General features: G+C 41.1%; 1 protein-coding gene across 1 annotated transcript in view; it reads right to left on the bottom strand.

The window, feature by feature from the left end:
- LOC118400216 (protocadherin-15-like) overlaps positions 1–25,333 on the bottom strand; it is a 239,626-nt gene that overhangs the window by 119,494 nt on the left and 94,799 nt on the right. Inside the window, exons 16-18 of the mRNA XM_035796860.2 lie at positions 21,603–21,735; positions 16,821–16,900; positions 6,457–6,550 (exon numbers count right to left, since the gene is read on the bottom strand). Of these exons, the coding sequence (XP_035652753.2) occupies positions 6,457–6,550; positions 16,821–16,900; positions 21,603–21,735 (307 nt within the window). The remainder of the gene's footprint in view (positions 1–6,456; positions 6,551–16,820; positions 16,901–21,602; positions 21,736–25,333) is intronic.

Raw genomic sequence — 25,333 nt, forward strand, 5'->3', positions numbered from 1 at the left:
ACAGATTACTGCACCTGTACATATCCCACCTATAATTTAGCCCAAACATCTACCTCTTTCCCTACTGTATTTGTTTTATTTGATTTATTTTGCTCCTTTGCACCCCATTATTTTTATTTCTACTTTGCACATTCTTCCACTGCAAATCCACCATTCCAGTGGTTTACTTGCTATATTGTATTTACTTTGCCACCATGGCCTTTTTTGCCTTTACCTCCCTTCTCACCTCATTCGCTCACATCGTATATAGACTTGTTTCTACTGTATTATTGATTGTATGTTTGTTTTACTCCTTGTGTAACTCTGTTGTTGTATGTGTCAAACTGCTTTGCTTTATCTTGGCCAGGTCGCAATTGTAAATGAGAACTTGTTCTCAACTTGCCTACCTGGTTAAATAAAGGTGAAATAAAAAAATAAAAAATAAAAAACTTCATATCACTTCATTAGACCTCTTCTTGTGTGTTTCTCGTGTAGTGTATGTAGGGGAATCATGACGGTGGGCCTGCTCTCTCCCTGTCAAGTTCCCATGGTTACACAAGATCTGTTATAATTACAGAACCCTTGGGCACCTCGAATCACATCTCTATCTATCTCATTCTCTCTCTTTCTCTCGCTCTGTCATTCTTTCCTGATGCACCCTCTTTGTCTACCCTCTCTCTATCTCACTAGTCAATTGCACACAATCTCTCCCACTCTATGTATATTGAACACCATAATCTCTTCCTCAACTGTATTTCACTTTATTACACCTGATGGGCTGCAGGTGCAGATAGTAATTGTCCTGCTCCCATGGGGACTCCATCATAATAAACACACACAAGCTCACATGTTTGCAAGTCCACACCTATACATGCACACGCACACCCGCACATACACACCAGTGGTGGAAAAAGTACCAAATTGTCATGCTTGAGTAAAAGTAAAGATGCCTTAATAGAAAATTACTTGAGTAAAAGTAAAAGTCACCCAGTAAAACAATACTTGAGAAAAAGTCTAAAAGTATGTGTTTTTAAGAATACTTAAGTATCAAAATCAAAGGTAAAAATAACTTCAAATTCCTATTAAGCAAACCAGACCAGCACAATGTTTTTTTCTTCTTTTTGACAGATATCCAGGGGCATACTCCAACACTCAGACATAAATGTGTTTAGTGAGTCTTAAGTACTTTACACCACTGATACACACACGCGCGCACACACACACACCTCGGTGCGGTTATGGGCCCCTGGAAAGGGTGAGGATTGGAGTTCAGGGTCCCTACAATCCTTCATTCAACATTAGGACACAGAGGGCCAGTGCTGGTCACCTTATTCTGAGAGGTCAGGGCATTCCTCTCTCTATCTCTCTCTTTGTCTGCCACTCCCACTTTGACCTTCTCTCTGTCCATTTTACAGCCTCACCTTCTCACTCTGTATTCCTTTGCCATCATACATCATAGAAAACGCACAAATGATGGCTTTTACATGCAACCACTATTTCTATACTAATGGCCTTTTCAATTGTCTTCTACACACACACACACATACACGTTGCTCGACAGTCTCAAAACCGGGTTGCTCACAAACATGTTGTATCCTTGGTGTAATTGAATAATTTAAATAATCGTTGGTACTTCCTGTGCCTACCAATTTAGAATATTGCCTACCATGGAAGGCTGTGTTTCAGACGTAAGGAAGTGGATGGCGGCAAATCTTTTACTTTTAAACCCGGACAAAACAGACATGCTTGTTCTAGGTCACATGAAACAAAGATATCTGCTGTTGGATCTGAGAATTAGTCTTGATGGTTGTACAGTCGTCTCAAAAAAAACTGTGAAGGACCTCGGCGTTACTCTGGACCCCGATCTCTCTTTTGACGAACATATCAAGACTATTTGAAGGACAGCGTTTTTCCATCTTAGTAACATTGCAAAAATCAAAAAATGTTGTCCAAAAAATTATGCAGAAAAACTAATCGATGCCTTTTTCACTTCTAGATTAGACTACTGCAATGCTCTACTCTCCGGCTACCCGGATAAAGCACTAAATAAACTTCCATTTGTGCTATACACGGCTGCTAGAATCTTGACTAGAACCAAAAATGTGATCATATTACTCCAGTGCTAGCTTCTCTACAATGGCTTCACTTCATGTTAAGGGTAGGGCAGATTTCAAGGTTTTACTATTAACCTACAAAGCACCCATCTCTCCGATTCGGTCCAGCCGTACATATGAAATATCCAATAAATGTCGTTCCACTTCATGATTGTGTCCCACTTGTTGTTGATTCTTCACAAAAAAATACAGTTTTATATCTTTATGTTTGAAGCCTGAAATGTGGCAAAAGGTCTCAAAGTTCAAGGGGGGCGAATACTTTCGCAAGGCACTGTATTAGTGTTTAATTTTTCATATTTATTGTTACAAATGTTAGAATTTTTCTTCCACTTTGACATTATCAAGTATTTAGTAGAGAACGTTTTCAATTTTTTTTAAATTGAATCCATTTTAATCCCACTTTGTAACAACAGAATGTTGGAAAAAGTCAAGGGGTGTGAATACTTTCTGAAGGCACTGTAACTTATTTGAATGGTTTTAAGATGGTCATGCAATGGATCATTTAGCTATTTGAGTTGGATTTTTAGAACATCTTTAGGTATTAAAAAAATATAAAACAATTTTATAAAAGTGTGTCGACCTCCACCACAAACTGACGGAACGGGTCAAGATGGACTGAGATGGGGCCTGAGGTGAATCGACATTTAATTTAAAAGGTCCGAGAACGCCTGGTCAGCTGCTGGCGACCCCGTGAAGGAAACCTTGGGAGAGGCAAGTGCTGAGAGTCGGGAAGCCAGGATACTGTAACCTGCCCCTCCGGTTGGAGTACCGCAAAGAACATTATCCCCTCTACAGTTCGTCTTCTGTTGCCCCGTACCCTCCGTATTCATCCCACTTTTCATGTGTCTAGCAGAAAACCTATGTCTCACAGTCCTTTGTCTCCCATTTGCCTTGATGACACCTTTGCACACTCTTGGCATTCTCTCAACCAGCTTCACCTGAAATGCTTGTCCAACAGTCTTGAAGGTGTTGCCACATATGCTGAACACTAGTTGGCTGCTTTTCCTTCACTCTGCAGTCCGACTCATCACAAACAAGACTCCATGACTCTCATTATTTGTCAAATTGCCCTTACACAGCCTGGAGGTGTGTTGAGTCATTGTTCTGTTGAAAAACAAAATGATAGTCCCAGTAAGTGCAAACCAGATGGGATGGCGTATCGCTGCAGAATGTTGTGGTAGCCATGCTGGTTAAGGGTGCCTTGAATTCTAAATAAATCACAGGCAGTGTCACCAGCAAAGCACCCCCACACCATCACATCTCCGCCTCCACGTTTCATGCACCGCACATGCGGAGATCATCTGTTCAACTACTCTGCGTCTCACAAAGACATGGCGGTCTGAACCAAAAATCATCAGACCAAAGGACAGATTTCCACTGGTCTAATGTCCATTATTCGTGTTTCTTTACCCAAGTAAGTATCTTATTATTATTGGTGTCCTTTAGTAGTGGTTTCTTTGCAGCAATTCAACCATAAAGGTCTGATTCACGTCTCCACTGAACAGTTGATGTTGAGATGTGTCTCTAACTTGAAGTCTGTGAAGTATCTATTTGGGCTGCACTTTCTGAGGCTGGTAACTTAGCCTCTGCAGCAGAGGTAACTCTGGGTTTTCCTGTCCTGTGGCGGTCCTCATGAGAGACCATTTCAACATAGCGCTTGATGTTTTTTTTGACTGCACTTTCAAAGTTCCTGACATTTTATGGATTGACTGACCTTCATGTCTTAAAGCAAGATGGACTATCGTTTCTCTTTTCTTATTTGAGCTGTTTTTGCCATAATATGGACTTGGTCTTCTTCCAAATAGGGCTATCTACTGTATACCCTCCTTACCTTGTCACAACACAACTGATTGGGTCAAACGCATAAATTCCACATTAACTTTCAACAAGGTATACCTGTTAATTGAAAAGCATTCCAGGTGACTACCTCATGAAGCTGGTGGAGAGAATTCCAAGAGTGTGCAAAGCTGTTATCAAGGCAACGGGTGGCTACTTTGAAGAATCTCAAATATATTTTGATGTGTTTATCACTTTTGTTATTTCATAGTTTTGATGTCTTCACTATTATTCTACAATGTAGAAAAAGTTAAAATAAAGAAAACCCATTGAAAAGAGTAGCTGTGTCCAAACTTTTGACTGGTATGCAAGTATTCACAGCACTGAGTCAATACTTTGTAGAAGCCCCTTTGGCAGCGGTTACAGCTGTGAGTCTTTCTGGGTAAGTCTCTTAAGAGCTTTCCACACCTGTATTTGCCCATTATTATTTTCAAAATTCTTCATTTATTTCATTATTCTTTACAAAAATCCTCAGTTATTGCCATAGATTTTCAAATCGATTTAAATTGGCCACTCAGGAACAGTCACTGCCTTCTTGGTCAGCAACTCCAGTGTGTATTTGGCCTTGTATTTTGTCTTACAGTGTAGGTTGGAAAGCAGACTGAGCCCTGTTTTCATCCACGATTAGCCTGTGCTTAGCTCTATTACGTTTATTTTTACTCCCCCCAAAAAAACTCCATAGTCCTTGCCGATGACAAGCATACCCATAACATGATGCAGCCACCACCATGCTTGAAAATATGAAGAGTAGTACTCTTGGATTTGCCCCAAACATAACACTTTGAATTCAGGACAAAAAATGCATTTCTTTGACACATTTTTTGCAGTACTACTTTAGTGCCTTATTGCAAACAGGATGCATGTTCTGGAATATTTTTATTCTATACAGGCTTCCTTCTTTTCACTCTGTCATTTTGTTAGTATTGTATCAGTAATATACTGATCCATCCTCAGTTTTCTCCTATCACAGCCATTACATTCAGTAACTGTTTTAATGTCATCATTGGCCTCATGGTGAAATCCCTGAATAGTTTCCTTCCTCTCCTGCAACTGAGTTAGAAAGGTCACTTCTGTTGATTTCTTTGTTTTCTGCTTTGAAGCAAGCATGGAGACACGTTTTGATACGTTTTGATAAATCAATGTCAGATTTTCATATTCACCGAATCTTTAGATATTTGGTTACAATTACTGGGAAATGGATAGCTATGTTGAGGTGTGCTCATCACCATATTTAGTCTAGTTTGCGCATCTAGCACTGATCAGAATTTTTTTCTAGCATGTTATGATAACAAGTGGATACTTTTCTGTTCACTCGTGTAGTAGGCATAGCCTACTCCCAACCAAAATCCAATGACTTGTCTGATAGCGTAGTCAATCAATCTGGTTTTGTTTAACTGAATTTCTATGTATATTTGGTCAATTGATCTCTGGCTGGGCAAATAATTGGAAGTGATAGCTCATCTACAGTATTTGCTGACTCATCTATCATTGCTCGGAAAAATTTATTTTGCTAATGTATCCTAAATCAAGTGGAGGCCTAGTCTATTTTTACAATTTATTTGTATTTTATGAAACTTTATTTAACCAGGTAGGCTGAACAAGTTCTCATTTACAACTGCGACCTGGCCAAGATAAAGCAGTGCTACAGAAACAACAACACAGAGTTACACATGGAATAAACAAATGTCAATAACACAATAGGGGAAAAAAAGTCCATGTACAGTGTGTGTAAATGGCATGAGGTGGTAAGGCAATAAATAGGCCATAGTAGCAAAGTAATTACAATTTAGCAGATTAACACTGGAGTGATAGATGGGCAGATGATGATGAGCAGATGATGGTGTGTAACTAGTGATACTGGTGTACAAAAGAGCAGCAAAGTAAATAAATACAATATGGGGATGAGGTAGGTAGATTGGGTGAGCTATTTACAGATTGACTATGTACAGCTACAGTGATCGATTAGCTGCTCAAATAGCTGATGTTTAAAGTTAGTGATGGAAATGTAAGTCTCCAGCTTCATTTTTGCAATTAATTCCAGTCACTGGCAGCAGAGAACTGGAAGGAAAGGCAGCCACAGGGGGTGTTGGCTTTGGGGATGACCAGTGAGATAAACCTGATGGAGCGTGTACTACGGGTGGGTTGCTATTGCTATTGACTCACACACATGCAATTTATAAAGCCTGCAGAGGTTGTGAAATATGAACTTGAGACTCACATCATTTTGAAAATATAGATTGCTATGGGGACAGCCAAAGTACCCTTTTAGGTTCTAGACATCACCTTTTTTTCTAAGAGTGTATGCCTGCTCCCTATTAAGCGTAGCATTTATAGCTCATTTTTAGGTCCTGCTTAGAGTGCATTTTACAGCGGAGCCCAACTGGAGCCCAACTGGTGCAAGCGGCCCCTGTATCATGACTGTGACCTTTGTATGAATCATAGAAAGTCAGACCTGCACATTGATATCAATCAGTAAAACCATCCATCCATCAATCAATCCATTTCCATTCTGAATAAAGTTTCTCACCCCTCCTAGGTTGCCATCAGAGGCAGTGACAATGAGACGATACTGGTCAGTGGTCTCCCTGTCCAGAGGCTTTCCCAGAAGCAGGAGGCCTATCCTGTAGAGGGAGAGACAACAACACACAGCAGCATTAGTAAACAGCTAAATTCATACTGTATTACATCCATCAGGACTTCATCTCCATCCAGACAGAATTTGGGGATTCTAATCGGATAACTTTCCTGTCACTGTCCTCGTTAGTTCCCTCCCCAGTGACTCTGCGATGACTGGATAAGCTACATGATGGTATAAGTCCACAAGGTCCTCTAGTGAGCTAAGCTTTCCATCATATTGCAGGGACTTATCTAATACTTTCACGTCAGCGAAGGGGAGTGAACATGTGTAAAGGGATGGGTGTGGGATCTAAAACTGTCTCTTTACAGTCGAGTCTCTACACTGAGAAACACACACAAATCCCTATAACACCTGGATATGACTTATCAAGGGAATGTCAAAGGTAAAAAATACAATAGTGTACAAAACCAACACCTAACCTGTTTTGGATTTACAGAAAGGAACATAAAAGATAAATCCTCTTTAAAATTACAAGAGTCCTTGGTGACTCATTTCTATCATAAGGAGGCAGAATCTTTAATTTACAGAGTTTTGTTGCAGTTTACTGTTGAGAGAGAGAGAGAGAGAGAGAGAGAGAGAGAGAGAGAGAGAGAGAGAGAGAGAGAGAGAGAGAGAGAGAGAGAGAGAGAGAGAGAGACATAATTTAGGAAACTAGGTGTATGTCTCGGGTCACTACTTCACAGTAGAGACATTTGAATGTAAACTTTTTTTAATCAAAAAACATTAGCTGGCTGGCTCGCTCTTATTATTTCTAAAAGGAGGATTGACATGTTACCCAATGCTGATTTTGAGATTCAGAATCTAATCAACAAAGTGCACATTGATACACTGACGAAAAACCTTAAACAGCATCTTGTCAAGCTGCAGGGAAAGTTTTGCAACTACTTCCCGGAGGAGAACAGGAGACAAGACGACTGAATATGGGACCCCTTTCAAGTGGAGATGGGAAGTGTCACGTTGCCAAGCAACAAAGAGGTTCTGCTGGAGTAGCTGTCATTTGATCGCGGACTGAGTATGCGCTTCCTGGAAATGACACTGCCAAAGTTCTGGAGCAGCGTAATGGGAGAGTATCCTGCACTCGATTGTCATGCAATCAGAATCATGCTACCACACCCACAATAAATAAACAGGTTAATGAGTTATTGTTCACTATGTTAATTATTATTGTTCATTAATTCTGACATTCATATTACATTTTATTGAATTGGTTAAAGTGTACACCTTTAAAAATAACTTCTCACGGTTGTGAAACTATGGACATGATAATTGATGATTAATAATTCCTAATAATTGTTGTTTTTTCTATTTTAAATACTGGTATGTGTTACTGTTCATTGACATTATTGGACTGGTATGTGTTTCTGTTCATGAACATTATTGGACTGGTTGTGAGTCTGATCATTTATTACAACCCACTCCTGAATTGGTTGCCTAATTAAATGTTTTATTCTCTGGAATTGAAAATACATTTTCTCAGTTAACCTTCCTCGGGATAGGGGGCAGCATTTTCACTTTTGGATGAATAGCGTGCTCAGAGTGAACTGCCTCCTACTCTGTCCCAGATGCTAATATATGCATATCATTATTAGTATTAGATAGAAAACATAGAAAATATAGACAAGTTTCTAAAACTGTTTGAATGATGTCTGTGAGTATAATATAACTCATATGGCAGGCGAAAAACCTGAGAAAAATCCAACCAGGAAGTGGGACATCTGAAGTTTGTAGTTTTTCAAAACTTGGCCTACAGAATACACATTGAGATATGGATAAAGTTGCACTTTCTACAGCTTCCACTAGATGTCAACTGTCTTTAGAAACTTGAATGAGAATTCTACTATAAAGGAGGGACTCATGAGACCTCTTTGAGCCAGTGGTCTGGCAGAGTGCCTTGGTCTCATGACGCTCGCTCCCAACAGAGTTACCTCTCATTCCAGTGCTTTTCTGAAGACAAAGGAATTCTCCAGTTGGAACATTATTGATGTTTTATGTTAAAAACATCCTAAAGATTGATTCCATACATCGTTTGACATGTTTCTAAAGGACTGTAACGGAAATGTTCAAGTTTTTGTCTGGATGAAGTGCATGCGCCTCATGAAGATGGATTACTGGGCTGAACACGCTAACAACAAGTGGCTATTTGGACATAAATTACGGACTTTATGGAACAAATCTGTCATTTATTGCCGACTTGGGATTCTTGGGAGTGCCTTCTGATGAAGATCATCAAAGGTAAGTGAATATTTATGGTGTTGTTTCTAACTTTTTTGACTCCAAAATGGCAGATATTCCTCTGGCTCTTTTGGGTTCTGAGCGCCGTTCTCAGATTATGCTTTTTCCGTAACGTTTTTTAAAATCTGACACAGCGGTTACATTAACTTCTTGGTGACAGGGGCAGTATTTTCACATCCGGATGAAATGCATGCCCAAATTCAAATGCCTGCTACTCATCCCCAGAAGATAAGATATGCATATTATTACACTCTGGAGTTCCTAAAACTGTTTGAATTATGTCTGTGAGTATAACATAACTTATTTAGCATTTCTTGAGGTCACTCTTTTTCCAATGAGGTTTCATTGGGAATCCAGATTTTTAAGGGACCTTCCTGAGTTCCTCTCGCTTCCACTGGATGTCAACAGTCTTTAGAAATTGGTTGAGGTTATTCCTTTGTGTAATGAGGAAGTACGGCCATCTTGAATGTGGGTCACTTGAAGTGTACTGTTAGATAGAGTCGCGTGACCAGAAGGATAGCTTCAGTTAGTTTTTTTCCTGTATTGAACACAGATCATCCCGTCTTCAATTTGATTGATTATTTACGTTAAAAAACACCTAAAGTTTTATTATAAAAGTAGTTTGAAATGTTTTGGCAAAGTTTACAAGTAACCTTTGAGATATTTTGTAGTCATATTGAGTAAGTTGAAACCGGTGTTTTTCTGGTTCAAACGCACCAAATAAATTGACATTTTGGATATATATCGACAAAATTAATCGAACAAAAGGACCATTTGTGATGTTTATGAGACATATTGGAGTGCCAACAAAAGAAGCTCGTCAAAGGTAAGGCATGAATTATATTTTTAGGTCTGCGTTTTGCGTCGCGCCTGCCGGGTTGAAATATGGTTTCTCTCTTTGTTGACGGAGATGCTATCCTCAGATAATAGCATCGTTTGCTTTCGCCGAAAAGCCTTATTGAAATCTGACATGTTGGCTGGATTCACAACAAGTGTAGCTTTAATTTGCTATCTTGCATGTGTGATTTAATTTAAGTTAGATTTTTATAGTAATTTATTTAAATTCTGAGCTCTGCATTTTCGCTAGCGTCCCACATTTCCCAGAGAGGTCTATCTTTAATTATGTGAATAACACTTGTATCTTTTATCAATGTTTATTATGAGTATTTCTGCAAAATCACCGGATGTTTTGGAATCAAAACATTACTGCACATAAGGTGCCAATGTAAACTAAGATTTCTGGATATAAATATGCACATTATCGAACAAAACATACATGTATTGTGTAACATGATGTCCTATGAGTGTCATCTGATGAAGATAATCAAAGGGTAGGGATTAATTTTATCTATATTTCTGCTTTTTGTGACTCCTATCTTTGGCTAGAAAAATTTCTGTTTTTTTGACTTGGCTTTGACCTAACATAATCATATCTGGTGCTTTCGCTGTAAAGCATTTTTGAAATCGGACACGATGGGTAGATTAACCTCTCTAGGTTATGTGGGACGCTAGCGTCCCATCTGGCCAACATCCAGTGAGGTTGCAGAGCGCCAAATCCAATTACAGAAATGCACATTATAAAAATTCAGAAAACAAAACATATTTTACATAGGTTTAAAGATTAACTTCTTGATAAACCAACCACAGTGTCATATTTATAAAATGCTTTTAGGCAAAAGCATACCTAGCCCAGAACATACCTAGCCCAGAACATAGCCCAGTTGACAAATTATTACAAACAGTAACCAGCTAAGCAGAAGCGTTACAAAACTCAGAATTAGAGATACAATTAATCCCTTGGTGGCAATCAGAAGACATTCATTTACTCAATACATGTTCCTTTTGTTCGATGAAGTCTCTTTATATTCCAAAACCTCCATTTTGTTAGCGTGTTTTCTTCAGTAATCCACAGGCTTAAACTCAGTCAAAACAATCAGACAAAAACTCAAAATTGTATCCGTAAAGTTCATAGAAACATGTCAAATGATGTTTATATTCAATCCTCAGGTTGTTTTTTTTAGCCTAAATGATCTATAATATTTCAACCAGACAATAACGTTGTCAATATAAAAGGTAAAGAAGAAATGCACATGCGCCTGAAAAAACTCATGCGTCACGATAGGGTCCACTCGTTCAGACTGGTCTTACTCCCTCGTTTATAAGAATACAAGCCGGGTTGGAGCGAGCGGTCGCATCCGCACTTCGGTCCGCAGGTAGTATAACTTTTCATTACATTTCATTACATTTCATTATAGTACGGTTTGATTTGTCTAATCTTAGCAATTTCTTCTTAGCTAGCTACATAGCCATCTTTGTATCAAAGATAATTGCGTAATTATCGTATTTCGTCGTCCTAACGTAGTCTACACTGCTATCTGCCCAGCAGCTAGCCAGCTAGCAAACGTCCACCGTCTACCGAATAGCAGCACTGTAGAAACTATTACACTCAACTGAACGACTTGATTAGTGTAGTGTTAGCTAGCTACATAGTTGTCTTTGCGGTCTTCGTATCCAAGATAATTGTGTAGTTTAGAGTGTGTAGTCTTAGAATGATTATCTTAATTTACCGAGGTTAGCTAGCCAGCTATTTGTCGTCCTTAACGTAGGAGACACGGCTAGCTAGCCAACAGCTAGCCAACGTCTACTGAATAGAACTTCCGCACTCAACAACCCGGTCGCATTCCGCTTCGCTCCACAGGTAGTATCACATTTTCATTTCATTTCATTACAGCACAACAGTTTGATTTGTTTGATCGTAGCTAGCTACATAGCTAGCTACATAGCCGTCTTTGTATCAAAGACAATTGTGTAGTCTAGAGCGATTTTCTAGGTTAGCTAGCCAGCTATTGTCGTTCTTTTAACGCAACGTAACGTAATCAACACTGCTAGCTAGCCAGCTAGCCCCCGAATAGCAGCACTGTAGAAACTATTACACTCAACGGAACGACTTGATTAGTGTAGTGTCAACAACGCAGCCACTGCCAGCTAGCCTACTTCAGCAGTACTGTATCATTTTAATCATTTTAGTCAATAAGATTCTTGCTACGTAAGCTTATCTTTCTGAACATTCGAGACGTGTAGTCCACTTGTCATTCCAATCTCCTTGCATTAGTGTAGCCTCTTCTGTAGCCTGTCAACTATGTGTCTGTCTATCCCTGTTCTCTCCTCTCTGCACAGACCATACAAACGCTCCACACCGCGTGGCCGCGGCCACCCTAATCTGGTGGTCCCAGCGCGCACGACCCACGTGGAGTTCCAGGTCTCCGGTAGCCTCTGGAACTGCCGATCTGCGGCCAACAAGGCAGAGTTCATCTCAGCCTATGCCTCCCTCCAGTCCCTCGACTTCTTGGCACTGACGGAAACATGGATCACCACAGATAACACTGCTACTCCTACTGCTCTCTCTTCGTCCGCCCACGGGTTATCGCACACCCGAGAGCTTCTGGTCAGCGGGGTGGTGGCACCGGATCCTCATCTCTCCCAAGTGGTCATTCTCTCTTTCTCCCCTTACCCATCTGTCTATCGCCTCCTTTGAATTCCATGCTGTCACAGTTACCAGCCCTTTCAAGCTTAACATCCTTATCATTTATCGCCCTCCAGGTCCCCTCGGCGAGTTCATCAATGAGCTTGATGCCTTGATAAGCTCCTTTCCTGAGGACGGCTCACCTCTCACAGTTCTGGGCGACTTTAACCTCCCCACGTCTACCTTTGACTCATTCCTCTCTGCCTCCTTCTTTCGACTCCTCTCCTCTTTTGACCTCACCCTCTCACCTTCCCCCCTACTCACAAGGTAGGCAATACGCTCGACCTCATCTTTACTAGATGCTGTTCTTCCACTAACCTCATTGCAACTCCCCTCCAAGTCTCCGACCACTACCTTGTATCCTTTTCCCTCTCGCTCTCATCCAACACTTCCCACACTGCCCCTACTCGGATGGTATCGCGCCGTCCCAACCTTCGCTCTCTCTCCCCCGCTACTCTCTCCTCTTCCATCCTATCATCTCTTCCCTCTGCTCAAACCTTCTCCAACCTATCTCCTGATTCTGCCTCCTCAACCCTCCTCTCCTCCCTTTCTGCATCCTTTGACTCTCTATGTCCCCTATCCTCCAGGCCGGCTCGGTCCTCCCCTCCCGCTCCGTGGCTCGACGACTCATTGCGAGCTCACAGAACAGGGCTCCGGGCAGCCGAGCGGAAATGGAGGAAAACTCGCCTCCCTGCGGACCTGGCATCCTTTCACTCCCTCCTCTTTACATTTTCCTCCTCTGTCTCTGCTGCTAAAGCCACTTTCTACCACTCTAAATTCCAAGCATCTGCCTCTAACCCTAGGAAGCTCTTTGCCACCTTCTCCTCCCTCCTGAATCCTCCTCCCCCTCCCCCCCTCCTCCCTCTCTGCAGATGACTTCGTCAACCATTTTGAAAAGAAGGTCGACGACATCCGATCCTCGTTTGCTAAGTCAAACGACACCGCTGGTTCTGCTCACACTGCCCTACCCTGTGCTCTGACCTCTTTCTCCCCTCTCTCTCCAGATGAAATCCCGCGTCTTGTGACGGCCGGCCGCACAAAAACCTGCCCGCTTGACCCTATCCCCTCCTCTCTTCTCCAGACCATTTCCGGAGACCTTCTCCCTTACCTCACCTCGCTCATCAACTCATCCCTGACCGCTGGCTACGTCCCTTCCGTCTTCAAGAGAGCGAGAGTTGCACCCCTTCTAAAAAAACCTACACTCGATCCCTCCGATGTCAACAACTACAGACCAGTATCCCTTCTTTCTTTTCTCTCCAAAACTCTTGAACGTGCCGTCCTTGGCCAGCTCTCCCGCTATCTCTCTCAGAATGACCTTCTTGATCCAAATCAGTCAGGTTTCAAGACTAGTCATTCAACTCAGACTGCTCTTCTCTGTATCACGGAGGCGCTCCGCACTGCTAAAGCTAACTCTCTCTCCTCTGCTCTCATCCTTCTAGACCTATCGGCTGCCTTCGATACTGTGAACCATCAGATCCTCCTCTCCACCCTCTCCGAGTTGGGCATCTCCGGCGCGGCCCACGCTTGGATTGCGTCCTACCTGACAGGTCGCTCCTACCAGGTGGCGTGGCGAGAATCTGTCTCCTCACCACGCGCTCTCACCACTGGTGTCCCCCAGGGCTCTGTTCTAGGCCCTCTCCTATTCTCGCTATACACCAAGTCACTTGGCTCTGTCATAACCTCACATGGTCTCTCCTATCATTGCTATGCAGACGACACACAATTAATCTTCTCCTTTCCCCCTTCTGATGACCAGGTGGCGAATCGCATCTCTGCATGTCTGGCAGACATATCAGTGTGGATGACGGATCACCACCTCAAGCTGAACCTCGGCAAGACGGAGCTGCTCTTCCTCCCGGGGAAGGACTGCCCGTTTCATGATCTCGCCATCACGGTTGACAACTCCATTGTGTCCTCCTCCCAGAGCGCTAAGAACCTTGGCGTGATCCTGGACAACACCCTGTCGTTCTCAACTAACATCAAGGCGGTGGCCCGTTCCTGTAGGTTCATGCTCTACAACATCCGCAGAGTACGACCCTGCCTCACACAGGAAGCGGCGCAGGTCCTAATCCAGGCACTTGTCATCTCCCGTCTGGATTACTGCAACTCGCTGTTGGCTGGGCTCCCTGCCTGTGCCATTAAACCCCTACAACTCATCCAGAACGCCGCAGCCCGTCTGGTGTTCAACCTTCCCAAGTTCTCTCACGTCACCCCGCTCCTCCGCTCTCTCCACTGGCTTCCAGTTGAAGCTTGCATCCGCTACAAGACCATGGTGCTTGCCTACGGAGCTGTGAGGGGAACGGCACCTCAGTAGCTCCAGGCTCTGATTAGGCCCTACACCCAAACAAGGGCACTGCGTTCATCCACCTCTGTCCTGCTCGCCTCCCTACCACTGAGGAAGTACAGTTCCCGCTCAGCCCAGTCAAAACTGTTCGCTGCTCTGGCCCCCCAATGGTGGAACAAACTCCCTCACGTCGCCAGGACAGCGGAGTCAATCACCACCTTCCGGAGACACCTGAAACCCCACCTCTTTAAGGAATACCTAGGATAGGATAAAGTTATCCTCTCACCCCCCCCCTCTAAAAGATTTAGATGCACTATTGTAAAGTGGCTGTTCCACTAGATGTCATAAGGTGAATGCACCAATTTGTAAGTCGCTCTGGATAAGAGCGTCTGCTAAATGACTTAAATGTAAATGTAATGAAACGATTTCTAAAGACTGTTGACATCTAGTGGAAGGCATATGAACTGCAAATGGAGTCCTAAGTCAATGGATACTGTAATGACATTGAATAGAAAACTACAAAACCAAAAATAAAACTACTACCTGAATGGATTTTTCTCAGGTTTTCACCTGCTAAATCAGTTCTGTTATACTCACAGACACTATTTTAACTTCTCATGACTCTCAAACCCGCATGTGGGAGTGTAACCATACCCTCAAACTAATTAGCATAACGCAGCGGACATAAATCTTCCTAGAAAATCTTCCTATTCATGAAAATCACAAATGAAATATATTGAGACACAGCTTAGCCTTTTGATAATCACACTGTCATCTCAGATTTTCAAAATATGCTTTACAGCCAACGCTAGACAAGCATTTGTGTAAGTTTAACATGGCATAATGCTATGGCTAGGCTCTGCTACCAGCAGGCAACATTTTCACGAAAATAAGAAAAGCAATCAAATTAAATAATTTACCTTTGAAGAACTTCAGTCGTTTTCACTCAGGAGACTCCCAGTTAGATAGCAAATGTTCCTTTTTTCCAAAAATATTATTTTTGTAGGCGAAATAGCTCCGTTTGTTCTTCACGTTTGGCTGAGAAATGCCGTCACTACAACGCCAAACTTTTTTCCAGATTAGCTCCATAATATCAACAGAAACATGGCAAACGTTGTTTAGAATCAATCTTCAAGGTTTTTTTTCACATATCTATTTGATAATATATCCGTCAGGACAATTGGTTTCTCATAAGAAGCGATTGGAAAAATTGCTACTTGTGTACTTTACGCAATATTTTCTGCGGGAGCCATCATGTGACCACTTGCTAAATGTGGTCCCTTACGGCTATTCTTCAACATAAATGCGTAAAAAGACAAATCACAATGCTCTAGACACCTTGGGGAATATGTAGAAAACGTAAGCTCATTCGTAGCTCATTCACAGCCATATAAGGAGTCATTGGCATGAGGCGGTTTCGAAATGCAGCACTTCCTGATTGGATTTTTATCTGGGTTTCGCCTGTAACATCAGTTCTGTTGCACTCACAGACAACATCTTTGCAGTTTTGGAAATGTCAGAGTCTTTTCTATCCAAAGCTGTCAATTATATGCAAAGTCGAGCATATTTTCAAGACAAAATATCTTGTTTAAAACGGGAACGTTTTTTATCCAAAAATGAAAATACTGCACCTAGAGTCGCAAGAGTGTTTTCTATCCAAATCTACCAGTTATGTGTTATATGCATTTCATGTCTTCTGGGCCCGAGTAGCAGGCCGTTTAATTTGGGCATGCTTTTCATCCAAAATTAAGAATGCTGCCCACTACCCTAGAGAGGTTAACAAGATGTTTCAAGATCTTTCATTAGCTGTATTGTACTTGTTAATGTGTGAAAGTTACATATCTTTAAAAAGTATTTTTGAATTTCCCGCGCTGACATTTCAGCGGAATGTTGGGCCCTAACCCACAACATAATCAATAGGCTTTCACTTCCTGGATAGATTTTCCTCGGGTTTTCGCCTGCCAAATCAGTTATGTTATAACCACAGACATTATTGTAACAGTTTTAGAAACTTCAGAGTGTTTTCTAGCGAATAGTTCCATGCATATGCATATCCTAATTTCTGGGCCTGAGTAATAGGCAATTTACTTTGGGCACGTTTGTCATCCAAACTTCAAAATACTGCCCCCTACCCAAGAGAGGTTAACAAAATGTGCACAGTCGTTACTCATACTAACCACTTTCATAATTCTCATTATCATCCATCCATCTTACGTTTTAGAGAGGTTGAAGACTTGCTGAATATCCCCACTCAAAATCTGGTACGTGATTGAGTCATTTTCTCTGTCTGTGGCCTATGAAAAACAACAAGAACAAAGGATAGAAATCAATTAATCTATTAAATCAAATCTGATAATCCATACAGGCTGGTTTAGTAATTGTTGTTTGCTAAACTCATGACCCAAACACTTCCATGATCTTTGCTTGAGTAATCACTCTGCCCTCTCCTGACCTCCAGCGATCTTGTTGTGTGACCTTTGACCCCTGTTGTGTGTAGGGCTGTTGTGGTGAACATATTACCGTCACAAGTCATGAAACCAGTCAAATTCCACATTACTGTTAACTTCTTGACGCTACCCATCCCTGTCGCGGGATCATTTTAGTCAGGAACCGCTGAATAACATAGCGCCACAGACAAATAATATTACAAAAATATATTCATATTCATGAAATCACAAGTGCAATATTGCAAAACACAGTTTACCCTTCTGTTAAACCACCTGTCGTCTCAGATTTTGAAATGATGCTTTACGGCGAAAGTTTTTTTATAATCATTCCTCAGGTTGTTTTTAAAATATATATTAGATAATATATCAACCGAGTATGTAGGTTTTTCAATAACACCGGGTGGAACAATGGCCGCTTTACTCTGTAGCGCAAAACTCACTCTGAGATCCTCCAACGATCCACTTACGCAATGTGATATTTCACACTAATTTTTCTAAATAAAAGCCTGAAACTATGTCTAAAGACTGTTGACACGTTAGGGAATCCATAAAAAAATCTGGTTGATATCCCTTTAAATGGAGGATAGGCATGCATAGGAACAGAAGGGTTTCAAAATAAGAGGCACTTCCTGATTGGATTTTCCTCAGGGTTTCGCTTGCAATATCAGTTCTGTTATAATCACAGACAATATTTTGACAGTTTTGGAAACTTTAGAGTGTTTTCTATCCTAATCTGTCAATTATATGCATATTCTATCACCTGGTCCTGAGAAATAGGCCGTTTACATTGGAAACTTTATTTTTCCAAACATAAAAATAGTGCCCCCTAGCTTCAAGAGCTTAAGTGATGGTAATTAGGTTTATCCAAGCTCTGATGCTGCTGCTGGTCATTAGTAGCTTACCAAACTTGCTAACTGCCTGGTACTTAGCACTCTATTGTCCCTATAATCACTCTGACATCAATGTAAATATATTCTAAAATCGAATCAAGCACTTCAAGAGAGCCCATGAGCATTTCTATAGGCTATGCAATTGTGGGAGAAAACAGAGTGATGACCGCTAATAAAAGACGAGGAGCCCATCGGCTTTCTGTAGGCTAGTCCTACTATATTTATTTCTCAACTTTCCTACCAGTAAGCACATTACTTATAGTTACAACAGTAGTATAGCCTACCTGGCTGGCATGAAAATAAACAACTGGGAAAAGCGTCCCCCATTCGCCATTTAAGTGCATAGATGACATGTATTTTCTCCCGCTGCCCCTGTTTCGATACAGGTGCATGATAATCGTCCATTCTAAATCAAAACAAATGTCACACATATATAATTTAGTATATGTAAAGAAATTTTCAACAGTTTCAAGTTTGAGGAAGGTAATTTTCACCATGAAAATGCATCTTTATAATGAAAGCATTACATGCATAACTGCATTTGTCGTCACTTTTGATTATGGTGTTTCCCGCTAATGGAACATTCACCGTTATAGCCGACTATCATTTGTGTATCGCTGCACTTATAATGTGAATAAATAGCCTAATAGTTTATCAAATATTTAAGTTATATGTTCTGATCTGTTGCGTCAGCCACATTGCATTAAAAAAAAATGTTTTTTTTATGCTAGTGGTTGTATTCATTTGGGATCTATTGCATCCCACAACTGTCCCAGACTATGTTTGGAATATTTATTTCTCGCACAGAATAGAATAGGTTGACTTTTGTATTATGGGGGATAGTAGATTGACATAGGCTAATGCTTTTGCTGTTTGTTAGGCCTATTCATCTTGTTAGCTGACAAAAAGTAAATGTGGACAGTTCTTCCAATATCTTCAATATGCACCTCGGAATTGGATAAGGACACATGCAGTTGCGTCCCCGATGTATCCGTTTTCACTTGTAGCCTATGAGAAAGACCCGATCGATCACCTGACGATCACCTGACGGAGAGCCATGTGAGGTATGTGAGGTCGCTTCGGATTGTACAGCACACTCAGGGAGAAGAGCACAACACACCACTCCAGGAATCAAAAGGTATGGATTTGTTTTATGGTGCATGAAGGCCACAATGGGGATGCCGTTGTGAAATTTGAGGCATTATCAAGTGCTTGTCAAATTGCGAATGAGAGACTATTGGAGTATATACAAGCCTGCGCAAAAAAACTAAGCAGAGCTCATGACGTTGTATTGATTAATGTAACGACTGCTTTTCATCAAATGATTAACTGTTTATAATTACATGATTCAATTAATCAGGTAGTTATTAACTCAGCAACCCGGTGCACCAAGGGAAAATGTGTTTTTATTGAGTTTCCATTTCCCAAATTACCTCAAAGAATATCAGAATATTGATTTTACAACAGTTCCTAATTAATCCATTTCCTCTACAGTCTCATCCTGAATGTCGCATAATCCGGGAATCTGCACAAACCCGAGTCCCACTGAGTGAGTCCGTACCTCACCACTTGAGTTGATTATTTATTTACGAACAAGCTAAAATGATAATATAAGATACACGTACACAAATACACAGTCTAAGCTATTGATTAGAAGTTAGTACAATGAAACAATATGACACGTGTTACACAAAATGAGGATTTAAAAAGTAGAGAGAAAGACAGGGTGCCACGAGAGAAAAGCACACTTGGATACATTTGTAAACTATAATTAGTTTAGCCTTAACACCTTGCCCCGGACTGCCATTCTTATGGGTCAGAATATAATGATTTAATTACTTGTCGAAGGTCTCTGACGGGGTGTCTCTTTGAGGACTGGGTTTGCCTTCTCCTCTGATAATGGCACTTCTTTGGTTTCTTTAGTTACCGGGTGTAAACTCTCTGGTCCACACAATGTCAGTGTCCTTTCTCTTAGTGGTCTGTTTCCTCACCCTTGTTCTGAAAGGGGGTCTTCTGGGTACGGTCAGCCATGTAGCTTAGGGCTCCAGCGTAGGAATGAAACCTGTGTAGACACACAAGTCCTTGGAAAGTGGTAACCGGGTGGTTCTGCTTGAAATCACCCTCTTAGACACAGCTACTCATCTGTAGCATAGAGTGTTAAAAGGTTCCTTTGTCTACTTCAACCTCGTGTTGCGTTTAGGGGTTGTGACTAACTCGGACCTTGGCTGCAGCGTGTGGTCACCTCGTCTGATATGTAAATTAAATACGTTCTCGGGGCGTCACTAGTTATGAGGCAAGGTCTGGATTTTACTCAGATCCAATTTAGACAACTAACTTCACATCTCACCAAAAAACATTCTCTTTGATCTGGACATTTTCCAAACAACGTACAGTATGCAAACATCACGTACATATTATGAAAACTCTTCAAATTACGTTTTCACTGTAACATCATTTCACTTTTAATAACATAACAAAAATGACATTCATTTTCAAAATCCATCTATCGTCATTACCATCATTTTGGCTGACAAAACATATTGTCCCAAAGTCTTTATTTATAGCATGTTACTGTGCTGAGGTAGGTTTTCCATAGGTCCATCATACACTCCATTCCTCCACACTGAGAGGACAAAGGGATTTTGTCTGCTGCCTTAAGAATTACAATGGGCGGGAGGTGTCATAAAACCCCCCACTTCCAACCCTCTCGATCTCTCCCCCGCTGGTGGGTGTGAGAGATGTCTCTGTAGGATTGTGGTCCACGGTAACCCGAACCAACTTTTTTCAAAACTATCATTAGAGTCTCATCATGCAGCCTTACAATATATTAAAAATCTAAACATATAGCCCAACGTTTGTAGAACAACTAAAGTTTACAAGACTCGGTTGGATCGTCAGGCTACCTTGCCTCAGCCGGCTCGTCAGGCTCCCATGCCTCAGCCGGCTCGTCAGGCTCCCATGCCTCAGCCGGCTCGTCAGGCTCCCATGCCTCAGCCGGCTCGTCAGGCTCCCATGCCTCAGCCGGCTCGACAGGTTCCCGTGCCTCAGCAGAAGCGATTGGCCCACTCCTGGTCCCGGACCATCCCTCTGGCCAGCGTCCTGCAGCTGGGGCCGCACGTCAGGGTAACCTGTCATCATTATTACGTGCACCAGTGCCTCATCAGACTCACCTGGACTCCATCACCTTCCTGATTACCTTCCCTACATCTGTCACTCCCTTTGGTTCTTTCCCTAGGTGTTATTGACTCTGTTTGTGTTTCATGTCTGTACACTACTCATGTTCCTTGTATTGTTCCATGTTGCTTTATTTATTAAATATTCACTCCCTGTACTGCCCAACTCCCAGCGTAGACATTACAAAATGAAGCATATAAGAGTACCTATTTCTTTGTTAACTGCTCAACACAGAACAGCCGCATGTGCGCACTCCCTCAAATAATTTGGAGAAAATATTAATATTCTATTCAGCTTTGTTCAATTGTATTTTTCATGGTATAAACTAATGCCATGGAATTACAAGCAAATCTTGTCTGCTAACTGAACTAGTGTAGCTCATAGCCATTTGGCATAGCCACCTCAGGACCTAACTTAAGGACATCTTGGAGTATGCTATTCTGACAATTTTGTGACCGCCACAGCCCTAGTTGTGTGTCTCTCACCTGTAGGTTGAGCAGGATAGCTCCTATCCTCATGGCCTCGCTGACCTCTAGGTCATAGGTGAAGAGGGGGAAGCGTGGGGGGCTCTGATTGTTGGGGGGCAGCACCTTGATGTACACAGTGGTGATAGAACTCCTGTATGGTTTGAGAACAATATGAGAGGGGAAGGAAAGGTTATATTTACAATATACAATAGATATGCAAACAATACAACATTTTTTGCACAGTTGCATTCACATGTAATAGTACATTGGTGGTTCATCAGGGTGTTGGAAGTTGTCATGAGTTTCCTGGCTTCCCACAAGGACAACATGCTTAAAGAGGCTCAAAGAAGATAGGCGGATAAGTCAACTGGCAGTCTGCATGTGAAGAGTTTCGTTCCAAAACATTATATCCACCAATGTATCACATTTGTGTTTTTCAACAGAAATGATTGCTTATGGTACCTTCATATGTGTGTAAATTATTACTGTTTTTAGATGTGGTTTAAAAAACGAGTTTTGTTGCAAAACGCAATATATCGATTGTTTAGCTGGAATGGAATGTTCGTGTCCTGTATATTTGACTGTGATATGTGGTTGTCACAACTTGCGATCTTAAGATGAATGGACAAAATGTAAGTCGCTCTGGGTAAGAACACCTGTTAAATGACTAGAATCTGAATATTTTACATACAGATCTCATATTACTACACTGATTAATACAACTATATCTATCAAGTGATAGATTTCAAACAAATACACTTCTGTCATTGAACAACCCTTGCAATGATTAGGTGGAGAAAAAACAAACCAATCTTTTTCATAAGTTGTCACGCCCTGGTCGAAGTATTTCGTGTTTTTCTTCATGCATTGGGTCAGGCCAGGGTGTGACATGGGTTTTTGTATGTGGTGTGTAGCTTAGTGGGATTGTAGCTTAGTGGGGTGTTCTAGGAGAGTCTATGGCTGTTTGAAGTGGTTCTCAATCAGAGGCAGGTGTTTATCGTTGTCTCTGATTGGGAACCATATTTAGGCAGCCATATTCTTTGGTTGTATTGTGGGTGATTGTCCTGAGTGTCTTGAGGTCCTTGTGTGCTGTGTTAGTTGACACAATTATAGGCAGTTTTCGTTTCGTTTATTGTTTTGTAGTGTTTGTGTTTATTTGTGTTTATTTGTGTTTACGTTGTGTGATTAAACATGGATCGCAATATACACGCTGCAGTTTGGTCCGACTCTCCTTCACCATATGAAAACCGTGACATAAATTCTTTAACCTTTTACTGCAGTGGGCTAAATCAGCGGTACACAGAGTCATTCTTGGTAGCCTTAAGTATACACATCACAAAAATGGTTATGCCCTAATACAGACTATTTAAATAGTTTGCTGCTCACTTGCTTCTTGCCAAGAGGAATATGAAGCAACTATTAGAGGAACTACATCAAACCACTCACACCATTATTAACAATAGTTGCTTTGTGCTTTGCAAAAGTATTCATCCCTCTTGAGGTTTTTCCTATTTTGTTGCATTACAACCTGTCATTTAAATTGATTTTAATTTAGATGGACATACACAAAACAGTTTAAATTGGTTAAGTGAAATTGGAAAAAAAAAACCTTGTTTAAAAAAATTCAAAAGAAATATGGAAAAGTGGTGCGTGCATATATATATAAATATATATTCACCCCCTTTGATATGAAGCCCATAAACAAGATCTGGTGCAACCAATTACCTTCACAAGTCAAATATTTATTTTTTTAAAGTCCACCTGTGTGCAATCTAAGTGTCACACGATCTGTCAGATGATCTCAGTATATATACACCTGTTCTCAAAGGCTCCAGAGTCTGCAACAACACTAAGCAAGGGGTACCACCAAGCAAGCGGCACCATGAAGACCAAGGAGCTCTCCAAACAGGTCAGAGACAAAGTTATGGAGAAGTACAGATCAGGGTTGGGTTGTAAAAAAATATCAGAAACTTTGAACATCCCACGGAGCACCATTAAATCCATTATAATTTGGCACCACAACAAACCTGGCAAGAGAGGGCCGCCCACCAAAACTCACGGACCAGGCAAGGATGGCATTAATCAGAGAGGCAACAAAGACATCTACGATAACCATGAAGGAGCTGCAAAGCTCCATAGCAGAGATTGGAGTATCTGTCCATCGGATCACTTTGAGCGGTACACTCCAGATCTGGCCTTTACAGAAGAGTCGCCAGAAAAAAAGCCATTGATTAAAGAAACAAATAAGCAAAACATTTAGGTGTTTGCCAAAAGGCATGATGGAGACTCCCCAAACATATGGAAGAAAGTACTCTGATCAGATGAGACTAAAATTAAGCTTTATGGCAATCAAGGAAAAAGCTATGTCTGGTGCACACCTATCACCCCGAGAATACCATCCCCACAGTGGAGCATGATGGTGGCATCAACATGCATCGGCAGGGACTAGTCAGAATTGAAGGAATTATCAATAGCACTAAATATAGAGAAATTCTTGAGGGGAAACCTGTTTCAGTGTTCCAGAGATTTGAGACTGTGACAGAGGTTCACCTTCCAGCAGGACAACAACCCTAGGCATACTGCTAAAGCGACACTGGAATGGTTTAAGGGGAAACATGTATATGTCTTGGAATGGCCTAGTCAAAGCCCAGACCTCAATCCAATTGAGAATATGTGGCCTGACTTAAAGATTGCTGTACACCAGCAGAACCCATCCAACTTGAAGGAGCTGGATAAGTTTTGCCTTGAAGTATAGGGAAACATTTCAGTAGCTTGATGTGCCACGCTTATAGAGACATACCCCAAGAGAATTGCAGCTGTAATTGCTGCAAAATGTGTCTCTACAAAGTATTGACTTTGGTGGGGTGAATAGTTATGCACACTCAAGTTTTCCGTTTCTTGTCTTATTTCTTGTTTGTTTCACAAGAAAATATTTAGCATCTTTGAAGTGGTAGGCATGTTGTGTAAATCAAATGATACAACCCCCCCAAAAATCTATATTAATTCCAGGTTGTAAGGGTACAAAATAGGAAAAATGCCAAGGGGGGGTGAATACTTTCGCAAGCCACTGTAAACAGCTTGTCTCAATGCCCAGACAAATCTGTCTTCATACAGCCTCTTACCATTCAGATGGTAAAATGCTGTATGTGGATACAGCAATATGCACATGCATTCAATAAGGAGTACAATGATTCTATATGCATGAATTTAATAGACCTACAAGTAACTGCAGTGTGAATAAACAATCAAATGGAGCAGTGACGGAATGAGATGGATCAATAAATGTATGAAAGACAGAATGAATTAAGGAATAATTGAATACATGATTAAAGTGCAATATGCAGAAATCACTCAGTCATTTCCTGGTTGCTAAAATTTGAATAGTTCGGCTAATTTCAGTTCATGTGACAAAACAAGCCATGCATAGTGTAAAGAATCATTGTACCATCTAAACCACTGTGAAAACTATTTTGAATAACCTAAAATATTGTATTTCCAGCTGTTTGAATCTGGTGTAAAAAAAATACCAGTAAAAAATGCAAACATGAAACTTAAAAGAATGGGAAGAATAGAAATATCACATACAGAGACTTGCTTTAATGAGAATGACAGATCTATAAATTAGATTTATATGTGAATTTGTTTGGAGCCCCCAAAAAGTGACATATTGCAACTTTAACTGAATAAGTATGAAAAATGAAAAACTCAGTAAGAAACTGAGGTCATAATCAAGATTTTACCTCCAACAT

Source organism: Oncorhynchus keta, chromosome 2 (genome assembly GCF_023373465.1).
Source record: "Oncorhynchus keta strain PuntledgeMale-10-30-2019 chromosome 2, Oket_V2, whole genome shotgun sequence".
Lineage (NCBI taxonomy): Eukaryota > Metazoa > Chordata > Actinopteri > Salmoniformes > Salmonidae > Oncorhynchus > Oncorhynchus keta.